At 40.0% G+C, this 22,950-nt stretch overlaps 2 protein-coding genes across 5 annotated transcripts in view; both read left to right on the top strand.

Annotated features, from left to right (window-relative positions):
- Positions 1-6,393, top strand: part of UBE2V2 (ubiquitin conjugating enzyme E2 V2) — a 30,381-nt gene extending 23,988 nt beyond the window's left edge. For 2 of the 4 annotated variants that reach the window (XM_080340211.1, XM_080340209.1), the window contains exons 4-5: positions 4,021-4,080; positions 4,255-6,393. In XM_080340211.1, coding sequence (XP_080196337.1) covers positions 4,021-4,080; positions 4,255-4,401 — 207 coding nt within the window. In that variant the 3' untranslated portion in view covers positions 4,402-6,393. The remainder of the gene's footprint in view (positions 1-4,020; positions 4,081-4,254) is intronic. The other 2 variants (XM_080340212.1, XM_080340210.1) reach the window with 1 other exon arrangement.
- An 8,364-nt stretch (positions 6,394-14,757) lies between these two features.
- The window catches only part of LOC308053278 (chloride channel protein C-like), a gene marked incomplete at its 3' end in the record, with an annotated part of 89,099 nt that continues 80,906 nt past the window's right edge, over positions 14,758-22,950 (top strand). Inside the window, 4 exon segments of the mRNA XM_080364134.1 lie at positions 14,758-15,137; positions 16,043-16,172; positions 20,992-21,072; positions 22,072-22,247. Coding sequence (XP_080220260.1) covers positions 14,887-15,137; positions 16,043-16,172; positions 20,992-21,072; positions 22,072-22,247 — 638 coding nt within the window. The 5' untranslated portion in view covers positions 14,758-14,886.

Raw genomic sequence — 22,950 nt, 5'->3', positions numbered from 1 at the left:
GTTTATTGACTTTGATTATTTGGAGAGAGGAGTTCTGCTTGTAAGTAACTTTTCCATCAGCAGCACCTCTTCAGGGATCCCAGAGATGGCTATTTGATAAATTTAGTGTGGGAAAGGAGAGAGCTACTTCAGGTGTATTTTATTTCCCAAGACTGCTTAAGTCACCCTTTTAAATAGTCTTCCTTTTCTTATCTGCAATTTAGTTTTTGTAGTGTTCTGTTTTTCAGTTTGCCTATGAACCTACTGCATTTGTATACAGAATTAGGGTACTAAATTCAGAAAAGCTAGTCCAAATACTTTTGTAGGGCTGGACACAATGCCTTTATGTGCTAATGGCATCACTGCTGTAAAACTGTATTTAAATTACCATTCTTAATGCTGTGGGGTCTTTTCTCTTGGAGACTTGTGTATCCTGTATTGGTAAAACACAGGTTGCATTCTGACATGCTATTTATTTTCCCACGGACTTTTGAGAATGTCTGATTTTTGAATCTGTAAGAGTTCTCTTCAGCAGTCTGTCTTGCAGGATTTGCAATCATTTATCTTCATTTAGACACCATTTAGAGCTGGAAAGATTTGTTTCATTTAAACTCACTTTGGATTTAGCTATAAACCTGTAAACTGTTGTCTGGTTATTGCTTGAAGTATGTTTGTTGTAGAAGCAGCAGTTTGCTACTTCTTGAAGTTAAGATATTTGGAACATTATAAACACTGAATACTTTGCAACACTGTATAAAATTATTTGTTTTCATTTCAATTGTTTAGGGGGAAAAATGCATGATATGTATTGTTTTTATTGCCGTTCTTTAAGGATTTATGCTGGTGTACCCCTAGGATAAAATAGACTTCAGATTGCAGTTTCCAGCTTTATTAGCCTTTAAGTGACCTTGAATTTTTTTCCTCTGTGTCCCAGGATGTGTACTTGAATATTAACTAATGTTTTTGTGTGATTTGAACACAATTTGTGTCATTCTTCCAAATATCTTATCATCGTTCTTCATGAAGGGAACTTATTGTGCACTAACTTGGAAATAAATTCTGCAACACAGAAAATAGAACCTGAGCCAAAATCTTTACTGCTGCAAGATGTCATGAAAAAAGTTGGTAACTTACAGAAAAGAGACTCGAGATAAACAGCAATGGGAATGTCCTGTTCCAGCAGTCGTTACTCAGAGAACATTCATCACATTATTAAAGCAGAGTTTACAGTCTGTGAGTTTGTTGTTACAATTTCCCAGCTAAAAAAGAAAAGCTGGAGGATCTTACTTTGAAGTAATGAGGTCTCATATTGCAGTACAGCCAGTGTATGTAGAATTGTGTTATTTGGACAGCACTGGTGACTGATTGCTACGTGCTGTAGTTGAGGCAGATCTCCAGACCTGAGAGAGCCGGTAAAGGCGAAGTTGAGAAGTGAGGCAAGGGAAGACAGTCTGAAAGCAGAATTTCCAGGCTGAAGATAGACATTCATGTGGGGACTCCAAGAGCAACTTCCTTTCCAGATGTTTTTTGCCAACCCAGTCTTTATCTGAACAGAGAATGATATTAGTTTTCTTTGTCTAACCTATCATAATCTAAACCTACCTTTTTCTTCTTATCCATGTTGGTTTACCAGTGATCTTCTTAAACATTTTTTTTTTTTTTTTAATCATATGGGCTTCCACCCTCAAGGGCACATCTTCTGTGGTTGGGAATCTTCTTTTGCAACCATTACCTAGTCCTTGATAGTTATTCACTGTGGTTTCCTTTCCCCCCTATTTTTCTCAGGGAGATTATATTTTTTTTCTTTCTTTTTGACAGGTCAGTGACACATAATGCGATCTCTCCTCAGATAGTTTAGTATTGTGATTCAGACGAACATGGAAACTTTTTAAACTACTGGCCTGCCAAAGGACTTAAACCAAAGCATTCAGGGAGTACTCTCACATTTTGTTCCATTTTGCTAAATTGAAGAGAATGTCAGGTTAGCTGCAGAGAGGTATTAACAAATGTTAGTAGGTGTGTCTATGTGAGTTGGGGAAATAAGCTCTTAAACATCTGCAGCTATATGCTAAGTGAATACAAGATCTGAGCCCTTGTTTCTTCTGTTACTATGATACTTCACCATCATGATTTTTTTTTTTTCTTTCTGTAGGACCCTATGAGTAAAAAGTGTTCTCATGCATTCGTTGTGGCATTTTCTTTATAGAGAACAATTTTGAGTAGCGTGGTATTTACTATTCTAACTTTTGAAATTAATTAATGCTGTTACTAGTTTGCTGGGTCCAGCTCATTGCATAGAAGCTCTGGAGTGTCCTTCTTTAATCTTGTCTGGAAGGATTGGAGAGAAAGAGATCCGTAAGAGCTTGGTACCTCAGAACAAAGATTCAGGCTAAGTGATGCCTTACTTAGCCTGCTAACTGATAACAGTAGTCATCTCTTATCAGAATTTCCCTTTTACTCACTGGTGGTTTTATCTAATAGTCTGCTTTTTAAGGGAACCTGTTTTCCAATTGTAAAGATTATTCTGCTCTGATATTGCTTTTTATCTATAACATTAAACCAAATACTCTTTTAAAAAAGTAGTAATAGTAGTCCAAGAATTATAGTGATGGTTTGACCAGTGTTACTTTCAAAACCTTTCTGTATTAGCTCATACACTCATGCAGCAAGATCATATCAGTTTTAAATACCCATAACAGAGCTTTCCTTTTGATGCTCTTTGTCTTCCTAATTTATTAATCTTTGCAATAATTATTAAGTAATCTGACTGCCTTTTATACTGTGGTTTGATGATACCCTGTCTTCGGCAGCTCTGCTGACTTCAAGGGGTTCCTGACTCTGAGGAGAACATTATTTGTTTTAAGAGAAATGCTTATAGTGTTGAGCTGTGAATTGGATCAAGAATCCTGCTTAGAGACTTCTCTCCAAAGTGTTTTTTAAAACTGAGTGGGTTCAGGTCAGAAAGCAGCTCCACATACATTCTGTGGTTCACCTGAGCTGATACATGATAGTAGCACTGATAAAGGAGCGAGTTCCTAGTGGGAGAGAGCAGAAATATCTTGGGCTATAATTGTATTGCTGCTCAAGCCAGCAGGTTGTTAAACCTTGGTCTCAGTTTCCTCCTGCAAAAAGATTTAGTCTCATCTAGTGTTCTGAAAATAAACAGCTTCACTTCAAACAATCTACAAATAAAATGTCTGTGCTAACATTCTTTTTTCTGATTCCAGTGTAGTTTTTTCTTGGTTTGCCCTAAGTAAGATGGGGTAAGACACTTGATGTTCTGTGCTGCCATGTGGGCTGCCTGTGCTATGCTGCCAATGGAATTCAGTAGCGTACAGTAGCTCAGTTCCTGTCCATGGGCCTGATGTGCAGTTGCACAGCTGGAGGCCCCTCTTGTCTTCTTAAGTTCCTCCTTACAGGGGCTGGGTGGCCACGACTTACCTGCTGCCAAAACAATTCCCCACCTGACTTTCAATTGCTGACTTACCTATGGAAACCTCCCTGTTATAATATAATTGTGTAAATTGTCCCACAGGTTTTATAAACGCATAGGAGAAGTCTCATGTCCTTTCCTTTCAGTTCATATTCAAATTGGTAAGTGATGTATAGTAATCTTCATGGCTCCGTAAGATGACTTACTGTAAGAAGGATGCAAAGAACTAAGAAATGTCCAAACATGATGAATCAGTTATTTCAATATTTCAAGCCATTTCTTAGTATACATAGTGATTCTTGATGTATCAGAAGCATCACGTAGTATCAATGTTAAATAAATCACTAACAAAACTTGTAGCAAGGGGAAAACAAAATAAATTTTCCTTTAGAAAGGAATCCTATGGACTCTTTGTGTGGCAGGTTATTTGAAAGAACTGAGTAGAACCCAAGTGTATATATTGGCATAACCAAGGTGATTACCGTTTTCTTTTTTGGGTGTAATTTGAAACTATTAATACATTTTACAAGATATGGCTCCAGTTTTGCGGTGAATGGTTCACTTATCTCCTCCTCCCCCCCTACCCCTCTCCTTCTTGCTAATATTAGTTTCAGCACAGATGGAAGGGTGCACCTGCATGGATTTCATTGCAGAATCTGTATCTGTTTGTAAGTATACGGTTGTTTTCCTTAAAATGTTTTATGTACACAGGGACTTTTTGCCACAGAGAAAGTGTCAGGGAATGCTTAGACCCTTTTGTAGAACAATTAGGTCAATAGCAGTTATTTATGTAGAGATTTTGTGTTTCATCATAACTTATAGCTCTCTCTTCTTTTTTTCAGGTGGATGCACGGAGCATACCAGTGTTAGCAAAATGGCAAAATTCTTATAGCATTAAAGTTGTACTTCAAGAGCTAAGACGTCTAATGATGTCCAAAGAAAATATGAAGCTTCCACAACCTCCAGAGGGACAAACTTACAACAATTAATTTTAGCCTATTCTCAAACTTCTGTCTTAAAACAACAACCTTCTACTCATGTTAATGTCTTGATTAAATCTCACAATGCAAACACCCACACATTTAAAAGAATTTCCGCTGGTATACATGACCTGGACATTTGTAAGAATATATATAATATATGTATGCCCAATATGTTTTCAGGCACTATGGGAGAAAAAGGCAGCACAATTATTTTTTTTTCCTCTTATCGAGGCACTGTCATTTAAGCATAAGCCTGAAATAGCCTAGAATTGGAATTCAGGTTTTACAAGATGAAAGCATGACAGAAAGTGTCAGATTGCTGTGGAATAATATATGTTTCTGAAAATAATCTCTTGAGAAGGCAAAATATAAATGGCATGCTTTATCCATCTTGCTTAGTAAAAGAGCTGCAGTTAAATTTGTTTTAAAGTAGCAGGTACAGTGAATACCGTTGCTCATCTTGTTTAATTTTGCAAGGGTGTGGGTGCCGACTACTAGTAGTGTCACAAAGTATGTTCAGGATTGTTTTGATACCTGTATTTATAAAATGGGGAGATTGATTTCTGTTAAGCAGCTCCTGTGTGTTACATGTATCGGACATGGCAAATATTTGTTTACGGTCTTTGTTCTAATAAACCATGCATTTAAGTTTTAGTGAAACAAAGGAAATGTATGGATATGTGATCGAGATTAAAGTTAGTCTTAAAATGTAAATAAAATGTGGAAAGTGTCTGAGGCTGTGCCATTTCTATAATAGTGATGTAATATATGTACAGTAACTTGCAGAAGTAGTGGAAAGCCAAACATAATATTGCTGCTGGTTTTACATGCACCTTTTATTCTTACCACTTTTGTATGTGTCGTTTACTTGGGAGGTCAAGGTGTTGTGTTTGTTGCAGGGGAGTAAGTTCTGCCATCTGTAGTACCACTTCTTTAGACAAAGCTTGCCTTGTGTATCTGTATATATTTAAAGCAAAACAACCCCCCAAAATAACGCCAAAACAAAACCAAAACAACCTTGCCTCTCCCACATCCCCTCTAGATTCTTTTGAGAAATGAGCATAACTTTCAGTTTGCTTACTTGACCTCTGAGCAGCTTTCAGACCACATTGCTGAAGTCTGTCCTACTTCTGAGTCCTTTGTCTTGCTTTTGCAGTTAATGCCTTGATCTTGCATCTTTTCCTCTTTTATGTTCCTTGCCTTTTTTTCTTCTCTGCTCTACTTTTACCTTTTCTGGAACACACACAAAAAAGAAACTTCAGAAAGCTTTAATAAAAATTACACCTGTGGTACAGAGCATCATATTTCTGTCTGCATTCCATGTATCATATGCCATGACGCCACTCTCTTCGTAGCTAGAATGCTTTCTGCCTCTCCTGCAATTGTTGGTCTGTTTTTTCAATGTATTCTGTCTGATGGGAACACTGATTTTAGTTGTGTTACTGATTTCTCATAAGAAAGCAGTTAATGCTCTCCTTTTGGAAATGATACCTTACCCCACCTCCCCTCTTGGAAAACTGAGGCCGTTGTTCATTTGGGTGAGAACATGTAGCATTGGGAGTGAGTCCGCTATTTGCAGTCAAAATTTTATTTAGTGGTTCTTTTGAAAAAGTGAATTTAATCAAAAGCCATCAACAGCCAGGTACCTTTCTTTGATATGCCTTTGCCTATTTCTGATGTAAAGAATGAACCTTTAAAAGCAATAAACTAGGTGGTGTGTTGTGTTTTGGGTTTTTTTTTTTTTAATGGAAGGTTTAATTGGTATTTGTAAGTTTGCACATTTTAGACAAATTGGACACTTCCAGAATTGGTGAATTTGTAGCTGCCAGCTACCTCGTGTCTGTATTTATATAACATATAATTTGTCATGGTTTGGCTGAAGTGCATTGCAACATTTTCTTACTTGATTTAATTTGAATTATTTTGATGCCATTAAATCTTTTTTCTTACACTAACACTGCTAATCTATATTTAATCAATTAAAGTAATGGAACCGTACAGTTCTGAGATGTGAATTTTTGGGAAAATTTCAGCGTAAACTACTGAGAGAATGAGAAATAACTCAGACTGTTACATGATTGGTGACATAATGTAAGAGACTGACTTATTCACAGAGCATGAAGAAGAGCTGGTTGTTTGCTTGGTTGTATGTGGTGCAAGTTGATCCTGCTGCGGTTATTCCTCCTTGTCTGTACGCTGACTATTTGTATCTGTGATAATCGGCATATCCAGCTGTAAGCAGATATATTTTGCGGAAGGAAAGAAGTGGTGGAGGGAGTTGGCTTGATCTCCAACACCAGAGTGTGTAACGTCAAGTATGACTGTAAAAATATTCTTGCAGTGATTTTAAGTGTGTTGGGTTTCCGTTTTGCTCACACTGGAACCAAGTCTAAGTGTAATCAATTATGAAATTTTAAAATGTCTTCGACTACTGCATGAAGTCAGGAGCCTCCTCAAAACTCTTCTGTTACCTGAAGAAGATTTTGAAGTACTGCTGCTTACTGTCCTCCAGAAAACTCACATTGTTTTACAGGTATCTATGTTTGATCGGTGTTTACTTAGTAATTTTTCTCATCTTCTTGTGGTTTCTCCTAGGTGCCAGAATTTTATTTTTCTTCTGTTCTTTTGGTAAGATTTGAACTTTCTATTTGTCAGCAAATGTGTATTTTTTTTCTTTTTAAAACTGTATTTATACATCTTGCAAAGTAGAGCAACATTTTAAGCTAGTTGCATGCAGGGCAAAGAGCGAAAGTTCTAAATGTTTTTTCAAATAGCATTTGAAAATGTATATCATGTTTGGTGGTCACTAACTGAGATTTAAACTACCTTCATGCTCTGAAGCATTGCCAAAGTTCTTGTGTTTTGATTGTTCGAGGGAGGGCTAAGTTTACTCTGAAGTAAATTAAAAACCCCTGAAGACGGTGTGATTCGTGCTTTGTAAACCTCAAGGTATAACGAGTAAGCCTATGGAAATACCTGCGTTGCAAGTGATGTGCCTTACTCATTGATGATAACAAAGTACACAAAGTGTTGTTGCAAGGTGTGCACCTACCACCTGCCCAGATGGCACTTGTCTTCCTGAAAGCGCCTCATGAATAGTTGACACCCAGCAAGGCAGAGGCAGGAATGAATCTCTCTCAACTACTATGAAATAAATGCATAGAGTTTGCTGTTGTATAGGGGATACCTAAAGGAAAATGTTAGTGCATTGTATGACAGTTGATCAGCTATAATAATAATAAACTGGATTTTAGACAACTGTTTGTGTTTTACATGGCTACTTATAGGGTGAGCTTGTGGAAATGTGTTTCATGTTTAGTAGCATTCAGGGCCTAAAAATATGTATTACACTTCTCTTACACTATATTTTGATGCAGAAGGCTAATTTAGCCGGCCACCTGCTAATCAGCCCATGACAGAGGCAGGATGTCTGACTGGGTTTTTTTTTGACCTTTAGTTTTTGAAAACTTGGCCAGATTGCCCCTTCTGTGATTAGTCTCAACTGCTGGAGAAGGAGGAATAAACTGGTATTAAGTCTGAATATGTGTTACTGTAACAAAAAAGAAGTGACTTAAAATGACTGTTGGTCTTTTATGCGAGTAAAATTCCAGATGGAAGTGAAGCAGTGGGACAAAATATGGTGCTCATGTGTTTTCCTAAGTGATGTGTTCAGAACTGTCTTGTGAAGCCTAGGAAGATTTCTGAGGTGGGGAGGTATTGGAGGAACATGATGAATGCCTGAGTTCTTTCTCTAATAATAATAAAAAGCTTTAAAACTTGTTAATGCATCTGTGTTAATTCTACATAATGAAACAATTGTGGGAGAGGGTTTTCTTCTTTTACCTGTTCTGGCGATTGCATTATTCTCTGAAACACTGTATTATACCTTTTCTTTTGCAGACCCAACTGATCATGGGATAGAAGTTATATGAAAGATGTATTTCTTGCACTGCTGGAAGTATGAAAGTGACTTTGTTGTTTTGTGTTTTCTTTAAAGCTGCATAACTCATTTCACTAGCTGATCTCAACTTCTGCAGGAATGAGTACTCCATTCAATGGTTAAAATACCGGCTTTCTACATTACCTTAGTGTTAATGCGATTTGTAACTTGTTGGTTTGGTTTGGTTGTTTTTTTTACTAAATGGGTATGTACCTTCAGCTCAGCTGAACAGTTGTAAATGAATGTATAGTAAACTCCGTTCTATAAAATATGTGTCATATACCAGCTCTCAAGTAGCATTCCCATATTCAAACAGTTTCATGAAGTTTTTCAGCCTTTACTGTTTTAAATAGTGATAAAAATAAAAAGCCCTTTTTAATTTATACTAGTGCCAAACTATATAAATGGGTAACTTAGTGGATGATTTTGAGATAATGCACAAATAACCAGTGCTTCGGATCTCTTGATATAATGCATGTTCTCTGTCCTAATTTATGACTTTTCACAATTTCTTAACAGAATCATCCCAACCTTCGGCTTTTAATATATGCTGTATGGATAAAATGTAAACATGGTTTTGTAATGTATAAACTATGCAGTTTGGGTTTAAAAAATATATTTATATATTGTATGTTTGTTAACTCTGAAATATTGAAGGAATGGCTATGCAGACATAAGGAAGGTTTTAATTAGCTGCTTTGCTCCCTGGTAATTATCAGAGATGTGTAGGTATGCTGATTTAACACATTGTTTTCATTTCAAATTATTATTCCTATATATTTAAGTGGCAGAAATGAGAAAGGGAGAGTGGGAGAAGGGTTTGTTTTCCCCCTGCAGTTTCTACTGATTAAAAATGAAGAAAAGATGAAATCTGGTAGAGGTAAACACATCTGTTACTGGCTTGACTTGAGAATAGAACATGAAAAATTGGCTGTTGTTTTTCCAATTGTCACAGGCATAAAAGCTGTTATAATTAGGATGAGAGCAGCTCAGACAGTAGAGCTGTGAAGTTATTGTGAAGATGTGGAAGTGTATCTAGGAGATCTTTTCAGGGTCATGAAAATTGGATTAATATGGGAGAGAGGGCTGAACCTCGTGGAATGACTTTGGGAGATAAACTGGCACTTGGAACTTGTCAGATTCAGCTGGACAGGACTTAACCCAGTTCTATTAATCCCTTTCACTTTTTCAAGATAGAATATCTTTAGAATATCTTCATTTAAACTTCTTAAACGTTGTGGTGAAGTGCAGCAGATTGCGATGACTCATTCCTTTTAGGTTTTGATAGGCAAAACTTGCCACCATGGAGCTGTGTAAACCAAAATCATGGAAGTGTGTGATATTGGTGGCTGGCTCTTCAGTTCCCAGGTTAATCTAAGTCATTGGCAGTTTTAAGGTTTTTAAATGTGCAGGTAGTTGATGGACTTATCACTATTAATGAGAAAAGCCTACACTAAAAGCTCTTTGCTTTTCTCCCAGTATAAGACGAATTGCCAGCATCACTGACTCCACCTTTTCTGGCCAACAGTTTCTTCCCCCATTTGTTGTCTGCTGGGCTGCAGTCTGAGGACAGAGCATCATTTCTCATTGTTGGGTGGTGTGTCCCTCTTTGAACTGTGCAGTGCTTCACTTCTGAGAAATCTCTAAAATACCTCCTTGCCACAACATCACAGTGTCAGGACTAATGGAGGCAGTCATAGTCACCTTGATTTGTCTTTTCCGAAACCACTTTCTGTTGTGTGTACATGTTTTTTTCCATATGAAGATTTGCAGATTAAATTTACAATCATCTCATACTACTAACCTGTAACGATATATTAGATTTGTTACAGCCTTATCAAAAATGTTTCAAACATCTATGTTCTTACAGTCAGCATCAAATGTACAAGTCATTGCATTTAGAGCACAGTTCTCCTGCTAAGTTAGTGTTACACTTCAGTTCCTCAAATGCTGTGACTTTGAAGTACTGATATAATGTGAAATGAAAACTTACAGCCATGATGTGTCTAGTTAGCGATGTTTTTATATTGCTATTCAATCACTATGATACTTGCTTCCTTGAGCTGTCTTTCAGATTGCACATCAAACACTCATTAAAACCTTTGATTGTCACTTTAATTAGTAGTGTAATGGTTTTGATCTTTGTAGTGGGAGGCTGTGCACAAAGTACTTATTTGGAAGCTTTTTATTCTACTGCCCTGCTTATAATCTGTTACAATGTATACTCTGAACTGCTCGTGTTCCTTGGAGTAGTAACTTTCTTCTGGCATTTCAGATACTCTCCACTTTTACCTTCAGATTTGTTTGGAATTGTTGTGCTGTTCATTCAGTGTAGCAATGTTAAGTCTCAATCTCTAATGCTTTACTGTATTTTTGTAACTTTATGATTCTATACTATCTATATGATATTTAGTATTAAAACAGAAGCCAGCGAAAATGATACACTGCTTTACTTAACAGATGCACAAATCACACACACAACCCTAACAAACCTGTACCTGAAGACAAGGGGGTAGTGGAGAGGGAAGGAATAAATATAATTTAAGTATACAAAACTCCTGACTCCATTAAAAAAATGGGCTGTTCTTTGTCTATATAAAACTGAGGTGCCCACTAAGTGTTTTCTTGTTTTTTACATGCCTAAATTACCCTGTGTAGCCATCTAGCTGTATGGGTGACCGGTAATTTGTACCTACATAGGAGTGGTTTAGTATAACCATAGCAAGAATTAGAATTCTGTTGTAGGTGCTTTTATGTGTAATAGCTGGAATCTGATTTATGTCTATGCTATTTAAAGACAAGTAGGAAAATGTTTTGTTATTAAATTAACATGTCACTAATGCAGTTTGGTGGGTAGTTCTTATTTGCTGTGGCTTGTAATTTAGCGATACTGCTTTTGTGTTTTCACAGTATTGGTTGGGATTATTCATCCTGGTCTTTTAATGGATAAAGAACAGATGCGTGTGCATGCATGCACATACTTTCACACTTAAAAAACATTTAGGCGAATAAAATCATGTTGCTCCTTCTCGCCAGTTACTTGGGAGAGTAGTTAGGTGGGGCAGCTCAAAACTTCTGTGTTGGAACAATATAAACTAGTGATAATCATCTGGCAGCTGCATCTCTTCTGTTCACCACACCTCACCACCAGCGGTGGTCCAGCCCTTTGCTGATAATCCCAGTTTGAAGGGCGCTACTTTCCAGCTCCTGACTGGAGGCAGCCTCGCTCAGTTTGCGTTTGCTTTCCAAGCAGGAGAGAGCTGGGCTGCTGTCTGCCCGCCCTCCTTACTCTGCGCTTGCCCTTGTGCGAGGAGTCCCCTGCTCTGTGTGGAAGCTGCTTTGGAGTGGAGCAAGGAGTTCTGTAGCTCCCAAATGCGGTCTTAGCAGCTTGAAAGCACACTTTTTCCCTACAATGGTACTTCACAACGCTATCCCAACTATTTAAATTTATAGCTTGGATCCTTAAAGCATTTACTCAGAGTGTGTAGTGTTCTGTGGTGATGACCACAAAATGCAGATGTCTCCTTTCCCTCCTTGTATCTAAAGCAGCAGTTCCCAGTTAGGCTGAGGTAAGAACACTTGTGAGTAGCAAAAGCCTTGCAGAAGCAGGTCTCAAAAATCAGAAATGAGTGGAAAACCTGGGAACTGGGCAGAGCTTGGCTTCTCTCCTCAGGGGAGTATTGAGAAGGTGTTCTTTCATCATTGCCTGTGATTGCCTTTGTCCACGGTGAAATCTGAGCTATGGAAGCTCCTGGTGAAGCAGAGAGGTCGTTGTCTGATGTTTGCAGATGAAAAGTTACTGTGGAAAGCAGGGCAATCCTTACACAGACTTTACAGGACTGATGACACACCCTTCAAAATACTTTACAGAAGAAAGATGAAAACTCATGTTCAGCATCATGGGGTGTTTGCATGTGGGAGCATACTCAACAATGACAGCCAAAATGCATAGACCAGGGATCAAATTCTGACATGGCAATTAAGCATTATCTGTTTCTAGAAGAGGAATTTCTGGTACAGAATGCTTTTACAATCCCAATCTGCATTTGCCTTCTTTATCTAAGTATTCTGAAAATAACTGTTTCTCAGTTAAGGAGGGAACTTGTCCTCAGGTTTCATTGTAAAGTAATGAATGAATGCCCTGTGTGTGTACATGTTTTGTCAGGCCATGTCTCTCCTCTGTAAAGTTGTTTCAACTCCTGCATCTCTGGGATGCAGCTGCATCCCCTGCAATCTTGAAGATCACTTTGCATTTTTGCCTTCTAGTTTTTGGACCCCGGCTGTTATGCACTGCTTCTCAGAGGTTCTTGAAATGTTCAGATAAGCGAGCATGCTGGTGGGTTTAAGTTAACTGTACAGGAGAGGGGAAAAAAAATATAGCAGTCAAAGTTTGAAAACCCATTCTTATTCCATTTTGGTTTTTGAAATCGGAATGCATGAGTGCCCCTTAAAATTTGCAGTACAGCTGAGCCGCTGCTGCGGAGACCAGGTTGAATTCCTGTGTGTTGGAAGAGGAGTTGTCAGCTTTGTTATTCTGGCAGCTAGGGACAGCGAAGGCAAGTGCTCAGGTGTGCCCTTAGGGATGGTAATGGCATTCATGTTTGAGGAAAAGCAGCTGTCCTGTTTACATAACAAATGATGGTCGCATGGAATGAGGTATATCTGTGTTGTCTGTGAGCAGTGTGGCTTAGCCTCATCCCTTTCCCCTAGAAAATTAGCTTTAGTTTCAGGGTTTTATTCTTCCACTTTCTCTATTGCTTGGTGGATTTTGTATTTCTGTGTATGCTGCAATCTCTGTAGTACCCAGATCTGTTTGCATATACCAGTTTCACCTAACACAGCTAAAAAATGACATAATACAAATTCCAGTGCTCCAGAAATAAAGAAGTGGGTTAAACGGAGATCTCATGGTAGCCAGACTGGGCATCCCTGAGTGAAGCAGAGGTGGGATCCCAGCCAGGAGCTCTGCTCAGGTGCCTGCTTTTCTCATCCAGACTCTGCTTTAAACATGGAATAGAACTGCTTAAACCCAGCTTTTGTACAAGCACAAATTAGCAGTCAAATCTCAAAATGTTTTTGTGCCTAAACCCAAAACTAAGATCTGAGATACTCTGTTTAATAAAGCGTTTACCACTTTTTAGGTAAGAACAAGTCAAAATCATAGAACCTGGAATGATTTAACTGATGACACAATATGTGTTCATTGTCAGATAACTTATCTTTGCCACTAATAAATCCATAGAGAAGTTCGTTTTCCTACATCTATAAGGAAAATAACGTCAGTTTTTTCTAATGCATTTGCTGTTGCTCATAGCCATTCACACAATTTCTAGCAAGTTATTTTCTAAAGTCTTTGGTTTCTACCTAGACCACTTTTCTTTCTTAACTTTCTTTTTTTTTTTCTCAGACTGAGAAAACTCAGGTCTTGAATTTGCATAGTACTTTTCAAATCTCTAGAATTTAGCTGCAAACAAAACCCCCACAGTCATGGGATAAGAAATTAGACTTAGGCTGTTGCTATAATCTGATCTGGAGGTGTTCCCCAGCCTTGGGCAATGTGCCTTGACAATGTGTTTCATGACATTTGAGCAGTGTGAGTGGTGGGCCACAAGGAAACCTTCAGCATTGCAAAAACCGTAGGTCCCAAAAGCTTGGTTTCAGATATTTTGTGCGTGGCTTGGGTAAAGATCTTTTTTGTTCTCTCTTGCCATTTGGTACTTGCTCACTGACAACCAGGAACTATTTATTTTTCCTCGTTACTTGAGATGAGACCTTTCCAAATTGGTCCACATGCAAGTAAGTGGAGAGCAGCAGCAATCTTTGTCTACTCTGTCTTCAGAAACTAAAAACACACCTTGGAGGTTGCAAACACTCGGCATGTTACCAATTTTGTTTACAGTAAATATTTGACACACATCAAGCCTTTTTCTGCTTTGATTGAACTGCCGAATTGCAAACTACCTCGGGTAAAGTATCCAAGCTGTAGTGAGCTTGGTAGACTAGCAAATGGTTCTTGTCTATCTAAAAAGAAATTTGACATGTAAATTCGAAGGAAATTGTGTTAGAGAATAAGGAGTTTTTTTAAGGTGTTTATATAATACTGAGAATTCGGGGTTTAACTGAATGTCACTGCAACCTAGATTTTGTTTTATTTAATTAAATTGTGTGATTAGGCTAGTGGATCAAGACCTTTGGACAGCCTGAAACACAGCGAGTGATCATCTCTTTAAAGCGGTCAAAACCTCTGTGGCTTAAGCATCCCTGTCCTCTGAACAGTCAGCAAGGAGCCAGTGTGATAATCTTGCTACAGTGGTTGGTCTGTTCTTGGAGTGACTTCCTCACCAGAGAGCTCCAGCTCAGACAAGTTTTTGTTGCTGGGTCTGTGCGTGGCCCCAGCAAAACAAACCCAAACACCAACCAGCCAATCTGTGCGCCACAGCCACTCCATCCTCCTGTGGTTTTCCATTTCTCTCTCTCGCAGTCCCAAGGAGGCTGATCTTGGGCACACATTGTTCTTGTTGGCATCCCAAAGATTCTTGGAGGACACTGCAATGTCGTCACTTTTTTCCCATAGGACACACATGGAAGATGTTGAAGAGGAGATGTTAATGGCAGAAGATCATGGGCCTGATTTGATTCATTCTCAGGATTTTAGGAGGCAATGCAGCATCAGCAGAAGTGGTTTAGCATATTATCACTGCAAGGAGGAGGAGAGAGAAACCCCGATAGCCCATGAGAGTTTAGATTATTTGCCTTCGCACAGTAAAGTTTATAAGAAGTGGCTACAAGAGAAAACACACAGGTAAACTTACCTTAAATACTGTTAAATTGCCTCTAAGCTATGGGTAATTTGGACAATCCGGGGAGATCCCTGATAGCAGAAGGAATTAAGAAAACATTATTTATGGGTTCTGTACATAGAAAAATACTTCAATAGAATGTAGAAGGGGCTAAGTGGCAAGCAACTTTGATTAAAAGCATTTTATGAAAGCGCCTATGCCTTTACTCCTGACAAATTATTGAATATGCAAAAAAAATGGCATTAAGTACTCAATTTATGCAACTTAAGAGACTTTGCAGAGGTTTGGAAGAATGTTCTCTTACTGAGACTTTTCTTGAAATTCACTGGCTCTTAGCATAATTTGCAGTAAATGTGGCATTTGGATCTCAGTAGGGACGCTCTAGTCTTAGATGATACTAGAAATAAGTCAGAAACTATTATTGGTGCACAGTTATTTCTAGACATAGAAGTTTAGGAAGGACAGAAACTAGAGGTAAAGGTTTGCACGTTTATGTGATAGGTGCTCAGTGCTTTAGTGGCAGTAGAAGAAAACAGGAATTACTTTGAAATGAGTTCTGAGTGCTCAGCTGAATGCTTAATTACTGATTTGCATAATTGAATTTTGAGATGGCATCAAACAATAAGCATCTGAAAGCAGATTGTACTGCTACTTACATATTAAAAACAAACAAAAAACAAAAACAAACCTGAAAAATGCAACCACGTTGCTTACTTAAATAGTAATGGCTTTCAGCTGGAGGAAGAGTTTTAAGTATGCATTTCTGAAAGACATATTGGCAAAAACAGCCTCTTGCTTATGCAGTCATGGTTAATAGCCAAAATGCCCTAAAAATGGAACTTGTGTGTGAGAGGAAGCATGGCAAATAGCTCTGTGCTGAGACTTAACTGTGTTTTCCTATTTCTAGAAAAGAGTGGGATCGGTGGCTGCTGATGGGGCTAATTGGAACAGCAGTTGGGATGCTGGGGTTTTTAACTCATCAAATAATTGACTCTCTCATCAAATTGAAATGGGACCTGGTGGAAAATTACTTGCAGGTGAGCAAGCAAAAGTCAGAGTGACCTTATTAATGTTTATAAATATATAAAGGGTGAGTGCCACGAGGACGGAGCCAGGCTCTTCTTGGTGGCAAACAATGATAGGACAAGGGGTAATGGGATCAAGCTGGACAAGAGGTTCCACTTAAATTTGAGAAGAAACTTCTTCTCAGTGAGGGTGACAGAACACTGGAACAGGCTGCCCAGGGAGGTTGTGGAGTCTCCTTCTCTGGAGACATTCAAGACCTACCTGGACATGTTCCTGTGCGACCTCACCTAGGCGTTCCTGCTCCAGCAGGGGGATTGGACTAGATGATCTTTTGAGGTCCCTTCCAATCCCAAACATACTGTGATACTGTGACTTCTTCTGTGTTCTGACTTCTTCTTCTGACTTCTTTGTTTATTAGAAAATCCCCAGTGTAAAGTTTTAACTGGCTGGAGGTGCTTCTTGTCTAGGTGGCTGTGGATGGCAGATATTCTGTGCTGCTTTGTGTAAGGCATGGGTGTCAAACTTATTTTCACTGGGGGGGTCACATCAGCCTCGCAATTGCCTTCAAAGGGCTGAATGTCCTTACACAATCCACATCAGCCTCTCAGTTACCTTCAAAGAGCGCCCCACCGTGAAAATAAGTTTGACACCCGTGGTGTAAGGCATACTTTGATGTCCTTTTTTACAACTTAGCCTGTAATACAATATAATATCTGATGGAATTCTTGTAATAAGATCGAGGAAGGCAGTCTTTATAATATTGTGGCCTTCCTCTTCTTCCTTGTACATAGGGAGCATCTGCTGCATCTGCTATTGTTGAGGTCCAAGGAAAGGGATTAGGTTTCTCTTCAGGTACTTAGTGAATGCAGACCTGGCATCAGATATGCCATTTCTTTCCATGTTTGCAGCAACCATCTATTGCTAATGCTGTACAAAGATTATTGTGGAATAATTAATGTCTTCTTGATGGGTATCTTCACCTCTGTGATAATTGGGATGGTGGTGGTAAAAATCACTAAACGGCTAAAACCATTGTAAATGTTAAGGCATCTCTGACCCTGACTGCTTGTTTTTCTCACTTGTAGACAGAAGCAGGTTGTAAAATTTTCACCTGTTTTGTGATATCTATGGTAGATAGTATGAATATTGAAGAGCTTCTTGTGAGAAAAGGGCTTTGGGCTTTTGTTCCCGCTGAATCCCACCCAGGGAGGGTCAGGCATCCTGGCAGCTGCTGCTGGGGGGAGCCTGTACAACCATCAAGCACAATGTGCAGCCGGCCGATGCAGAAAGTTGTGCAGAAGAGAGCCAGGGTCTGTGCTGACCGTGCTTCTGTGCTCAGCATCGCAGGCAAGGAGCTGCAGGATGTGGTCCTCAGTGCCCGGGGAAGAAATTTCCCCTGAGTCAGCAGAAGCTGCAACCCAGAGCAAGGTCGCGAGGGAGGGTGCAGCTCTGCAGGTCTGGGGCTGTTGACAGTGCCTGGGACCTCCCACTGAGGCTGGAGCATGGCTGATGAGCTCCTTGTTTGCACAGATATGGTGGGGCAGCTGACACTTCCCTCTTCAGGAAGGACAGACTGGGATGGAGAAGAGAGGGTGTTGCCCTTTTTGTGAGAAAGCAGTGGGAGTGAATGGAGCTCTGCCTTGGGACAGATGAGAGGCAGCTGAGGGCTTGTGGGTTGGGGATGGAGGGCACATCAATGTGCATGATGTTGTTGTGAGTGTCTGCTGTTGACCACCAGATTATGAAGAATTAGACAAGGCTGTCTTCAGACAACTGGAGAGAGTCTTGTGTTCATTGACCCAGATCGTCTTAGAGATCTTTAGTCATCCCAGTATTTGCTGTAAGGACAACACAGGAGGGCACAAGCAAGCTTCTGGAGTGGATTGAGAACAATGTCCTGATAAATAAGGAAGAAGCTAATGGGGGGACGTGCTCTGCTCAATCTCATACTTGCAGACAAGGCAAAACTGGTTAGGGATCTGAGGGCTGGGCATAGTGACCATTTCTGCTGCTTATTTCTTTGTTCTTATATCTATAGCGAAGTACTCTTAATAAGAATACAATGCATATTTAGTTTTTGAAGGTCCATAGTCCAGTTATTCTTTTTCTTGAGGTTCTTGTGAAGTTTATCTTCAACACGTGCTTTTGGTTTTGTGATGTTTTGCCATGTTCTCCATCCGTCTCTTCCATCCTTTCTCTAAATGGGAAGTCTGACCATTTAGAAGTCTGGTGGTGTGCAGGATCCTGAGATGAGGGGAAAAAACCAAAAAGCCGTTCTGGACTTCAGGAGAGCACGCTGGTCTGTTCAGGGCTCTGCTTGGCAGAATCGCCAAGAGATCATCCTAGAGAGAATCGGGGTCTCAAGAGCGCTGGTTGATTTTCAGGGATTATCTTTTCCATGGTGAAGAACAATCCGTTGCAATGAGCAGGATATCCAGCAAAAGGTGGCAGGGAGACCTTTGCAAAACTCAGACATAAAAAGGAAGCACACAAGAGGTGGAAGCATGGACAGGTGACCCAGGAGGAATACAGAGACACTGTTTGAGTGTGCAGGGATGGGGTTAGGAAAGCCAAAGTGCACCTGGGGTTCAATTTCATAAGCGATGTTGAAGCGCAACAAGAAAGGAAGGAGGTGTCTACAGGTACATCATCAGCAAAAGGAAGACTTGGAAAAATATGTTGTTGAACAGGGTAGAGGACTTGGTGACAAAAGACTTGGAATAGGCCAAGGTACTTGACACCTTCTCTGAGAGAGCGGGTTGATGTCATTGGGAGGCCACTCTCAGTTACCTTTGAAAAGTCATGACAATTGAGGAGACGTTCCTGAGGACTGAAGGAGCCATTGTCACTCCTATCTTCAAGAAGGACAAGAAGCAGCATCCAGGAAACTACAGGCTAGTCAACCTCATCTTGACCCTTGGGAAGCCAATACAGCAAATAATCCTGGAAACCATTTCAAACCATGTGAATGACAAGAAGGTGATCTGGCTTATTCAGCATAGATTTACAGCAGATAACATTCCACAAGGACATGACTGGAGCAGCGGATGTTGTTTATTGTGACTTCAGCAAGGCTTTCATCACGGTCTCCCATAACATCCTCATAGACAAACTGATGGTGTATACATTAGATAAGTGGACAGTGTATGTAACTGGCAGAACTGCTGGGCTCAAAGCATTGTGATCAGTGGCACAAAGTCCAGCTGGAGGTTGGTCACCATGGGTGTACCCCAGGAGTCAGTAGTGGGGCCAAAGACTGTTGGATATCTTCACTGATGACCTGAATGATGGGACAGAGTGCACCCTCAGCAAACTTGCAGACAAAAACAGAACTGGGAGGAGGCAGCGCTTGATAGACCAGGTGATTGTGTTGCCATTCAGCCAACAGCCTCCTGGGCTGCATGAGGAGGAGTGTTGGTGATCCTTCCCCTCTGTTCAGCACTGGTGGGGCCACATCCTGAGTGTTGTGTCCAGTTCTGGGCTCTGCAGTACAAGGGGCACATGGACATGTCCTCCACCATTCTCTAAAATCAAGATAGCAGAATAATGCTGCCATTTGCTGAAGGTCAAATCCAAATAACTTCACAGAAATGAAAGGGAGGACTTATTTTGTGGAACAAATGGAGGCTGAATATACCAGAGGGAATGTCCAAGAAATGAACAAGTTTAGGTTTTCTATGAGGAAAGCATATATAATGCTCTTGGAACATTATTTCTCTAGGGTTTCTTATATACAAACTATGCATATGTTTATAAAATGTATAAATAGTGGATGAATACATGTGTATACATGTATATATGCATTTGTACGTATATACATGCATGTGTGTATGTATACACACTAAAGTATAAATAAAAAATATATCAAAAGAAACCACAGTTTGACTCCAGGGCATCACAGCACAACAGTTAGACACGTGGTTGGTCCTGTTCTATTACATAATTTGTCCTGCTCTATTGAACAAATACAGAGGGACAAGAGGTAAACCCCTACAGGTTCTGACATTACAAACACATAATTCCTGTCCTGGAAGACCTTTCCATCTAAATACCTCCTCCTTCAACTGCAGATGAGCAAAACTCATTTTTGTGCCCTTTGCTTTGCTGTTTGGCTGTGCCGCATCATGCACTTACAAAAGCCATGATGGAACATGCTGCCCGGAAGGCTGTGGTGGCATCTGTAACATTGTGACCTCAGAAATGCAAGGGATGTATTTGACCTGCATGCACAATGAATCACAGCTGAGCACTGCAGAAGGCGGCAAAGTATATGGGAGCTGAGGAGTTCTGGAGACAGCGCGGCTGCGGTCAGCCCAAGCACAAACAAATAAACCAAAAACCCAGGGAGACTGAATTGTGTTTTTTTCAATGTGAAAAGAGCCAGTATGAGAGATATCCCTTTGGTTAAAATAAAGCAGGGAAGAACTTACTCACTTGTATTCTATCTACTAATAACAGCTGCAAATCCATAAATGTAGTTAGTTACGTTAGACTTTGAAGCCTCCATTCGTGCAAAATGTCTCGTCATGACACCACTTACTGTTTTCTTGTGCATGTTCTTGAGGTCCTTTAACTTTCTTCTGCCCTGAAAAGGATCTTGATGAGTAACACCATATCCTTTATGGTGCTTTTAGAGATGAACAAAAAGTCTTGATTCTGAAAGCTGTCATTCACCTTACTGTTTCTCGCTGCCATCCTGCTAAAGAGCCTGCACTGCTTGTTTTGGTTTCTGCCTTTGGTACACCCTCTGCCCACAGAAATCTTTGCTCATTAAAAAGCAGGACCTAGCCTATGGGTGCTGATGTAGTAATCTGTTTGTTGACTGGACAGGATGGCAACTTCCACATGACCTGGCTGTGTGTCCTTGGGTTGGGGCTGGCTATGGTGGTTCTCTCCTCAAGCTCAGTGCTGGTAAGTGTTATGTGTCCTATGCAACAAACCTATAACACTGTGATAAACCAAATCTCTTGCTCTTCCAAATACTGATTAATTCAGTATTTTATTTAAAAAAACCCCATCCTCTGTTATACAACCTAGTCAGAGAGGTCGTTCTTGGCCTTAAGCCTAAAGCTGGATTCTACCGCCCATAACTTGTATAAAAGTGTCTGGGGTGAAATCAGTGGTGGTGGCTCTAGAATTTACACTTAGCATGTGGTGTTTATAAAATAAATACAAGTGGCAGCTGGTGTAACTTGTGAAAACTGGGTGTTTGGAAGGGGCCTAAGCCAAACACCATCAGTGCATATAAAAATTACTGTTGGTTTTAGATTGATCTTTTAGCTGTGCTGTGTGAGTATCATTTGCCGCCCAGATTAATACTTTTATGAGACTGCAAGGCTAAAGCATGGATCTTTTCTGTCATTTACTGTCCTGCTGTGTTCAATTTAATTATAGACAGGTAATTAACAGCATAGGTGAGAGAAAAAGTGAATATTTTACTGAACTTCCTCCAAAATACAGCAACAGCAGGAAAAGGGAAATTGCTGTTATATAGGTAATAACTGGTGAGTTTTAAGCTGTCTAAAATCTGAACTGCCTAGACAAATCATGTGGGTTCACCAATGTACCCTGCCCCACAGGCAGCCTGTGCAAAGGCAAGAGGCTGGTTGGATTCAGGTCCTGGGAGGGCTGGCAGGGGCTGGGGCAGGGACCCTCAGTTGTTTTCTTCTCACAGTAGCCCCAGTACACATAGAGCAACATTGTTGGGAGCTTGAATTTTTGCATGTAGACAGAAGTTACATGTGTATCTAGGTCACCTGTTAATTTTCAGAAAGTTTGTTTGCGAACAGAGCAAGGTGAAAACTGGTCTTAAAGTGTCCATAGATGCATCCAACACATCAGCTGTTGACTCAGTTCCTCTGTTTTTTTCGTTTGTTCATTTGTTTGTTTGTGTTTTTTTTTACTTTGCAGTTCATTTGCCCAGCAGGTTCACCATCTGGCTTGCCAGAAATCATTGGGTATTTGAATGGTACTTCTATTCAACATCTTTTTAATATCAAGACCTTTCTAGGGACGTTTGTCTCATGCGTGCTGGCTGTAGCCTCTGAGCTCTTCTGCGGGCCGGAAGGCCCCATGATCCATTTGGGGTAAGAAAAAGCAGAAAAAAGTTAAAGCTGTCAGACTGAGGATATGAGTTTGCAATGTCTGTCTTGGTGGCAGCGCGGGCTTAGAAATTACTCTGCATTGGGAGCTCTTCTCACCTGTGCTGTCCCCTCCCTTGAACAAGAGTGGCTATTCAGGACATGCAGTGAAGAAAAATGTCTTCTTGCTGTGTTTCTTAAATATTGACTTGGTTCCCTAGTGCAATTCCCCACGAGGCTCAGCAAGCAGTTATTTGGACAATGGCAGTCAGTTTTGTTTCTGAAAGTAATGTGTCCCACAGCTGTGGCCTTCTTTGGAGATGCCTGTTGTTCATGCAGTAGCGTAATATGTTTCTAGGTGGGAAAAAGTAGACTTTATGGTCTTCTTGAAGGATGGTGTTTTTATTCCCCCTTGCTATGTAGAACGAAAGTGAATCCCCATCACCTTATTCTGATCTGGGGCCTTTTGAGATGGGGATAGTAGAATTGCCCACTCTGTAGATCTGAGTGGTTCTTAAAATGTACTGTGTTGCAATACAGCCAAACTTAGTAAGGACTGCAGGCCAGATATTGGACTTTTCTGGTTTGATAAGTGACATAATTTCCTGTATTCACTATTTAGAGGAGAATCTTACTGAACTTTATTACCATTATTAAACCATATCTTGAGTAGAGATGGTAAAATGTTCCTCTGCTAACACGATATAGA

The sequence above is a fragment of the Nesoenas mayeri genome (assembly GCF_963082525.1).
Source record: "Nesoenas mayeri genome assembly, chromosome: 2".
In the NCBI taxonomy this organism is placed as follows: domain Eukaryota; kingdom Metazoa; phylum Chordata; class Aves; order Columbiformes; family Columbidae; genus Nesoenas; species Nesoenas mayeri.
The sequence above is the reverse complement of the archived record's forward strand: the minus strand, read 5'-3'. Positions and strand labels throughout refer to the sequence as shown.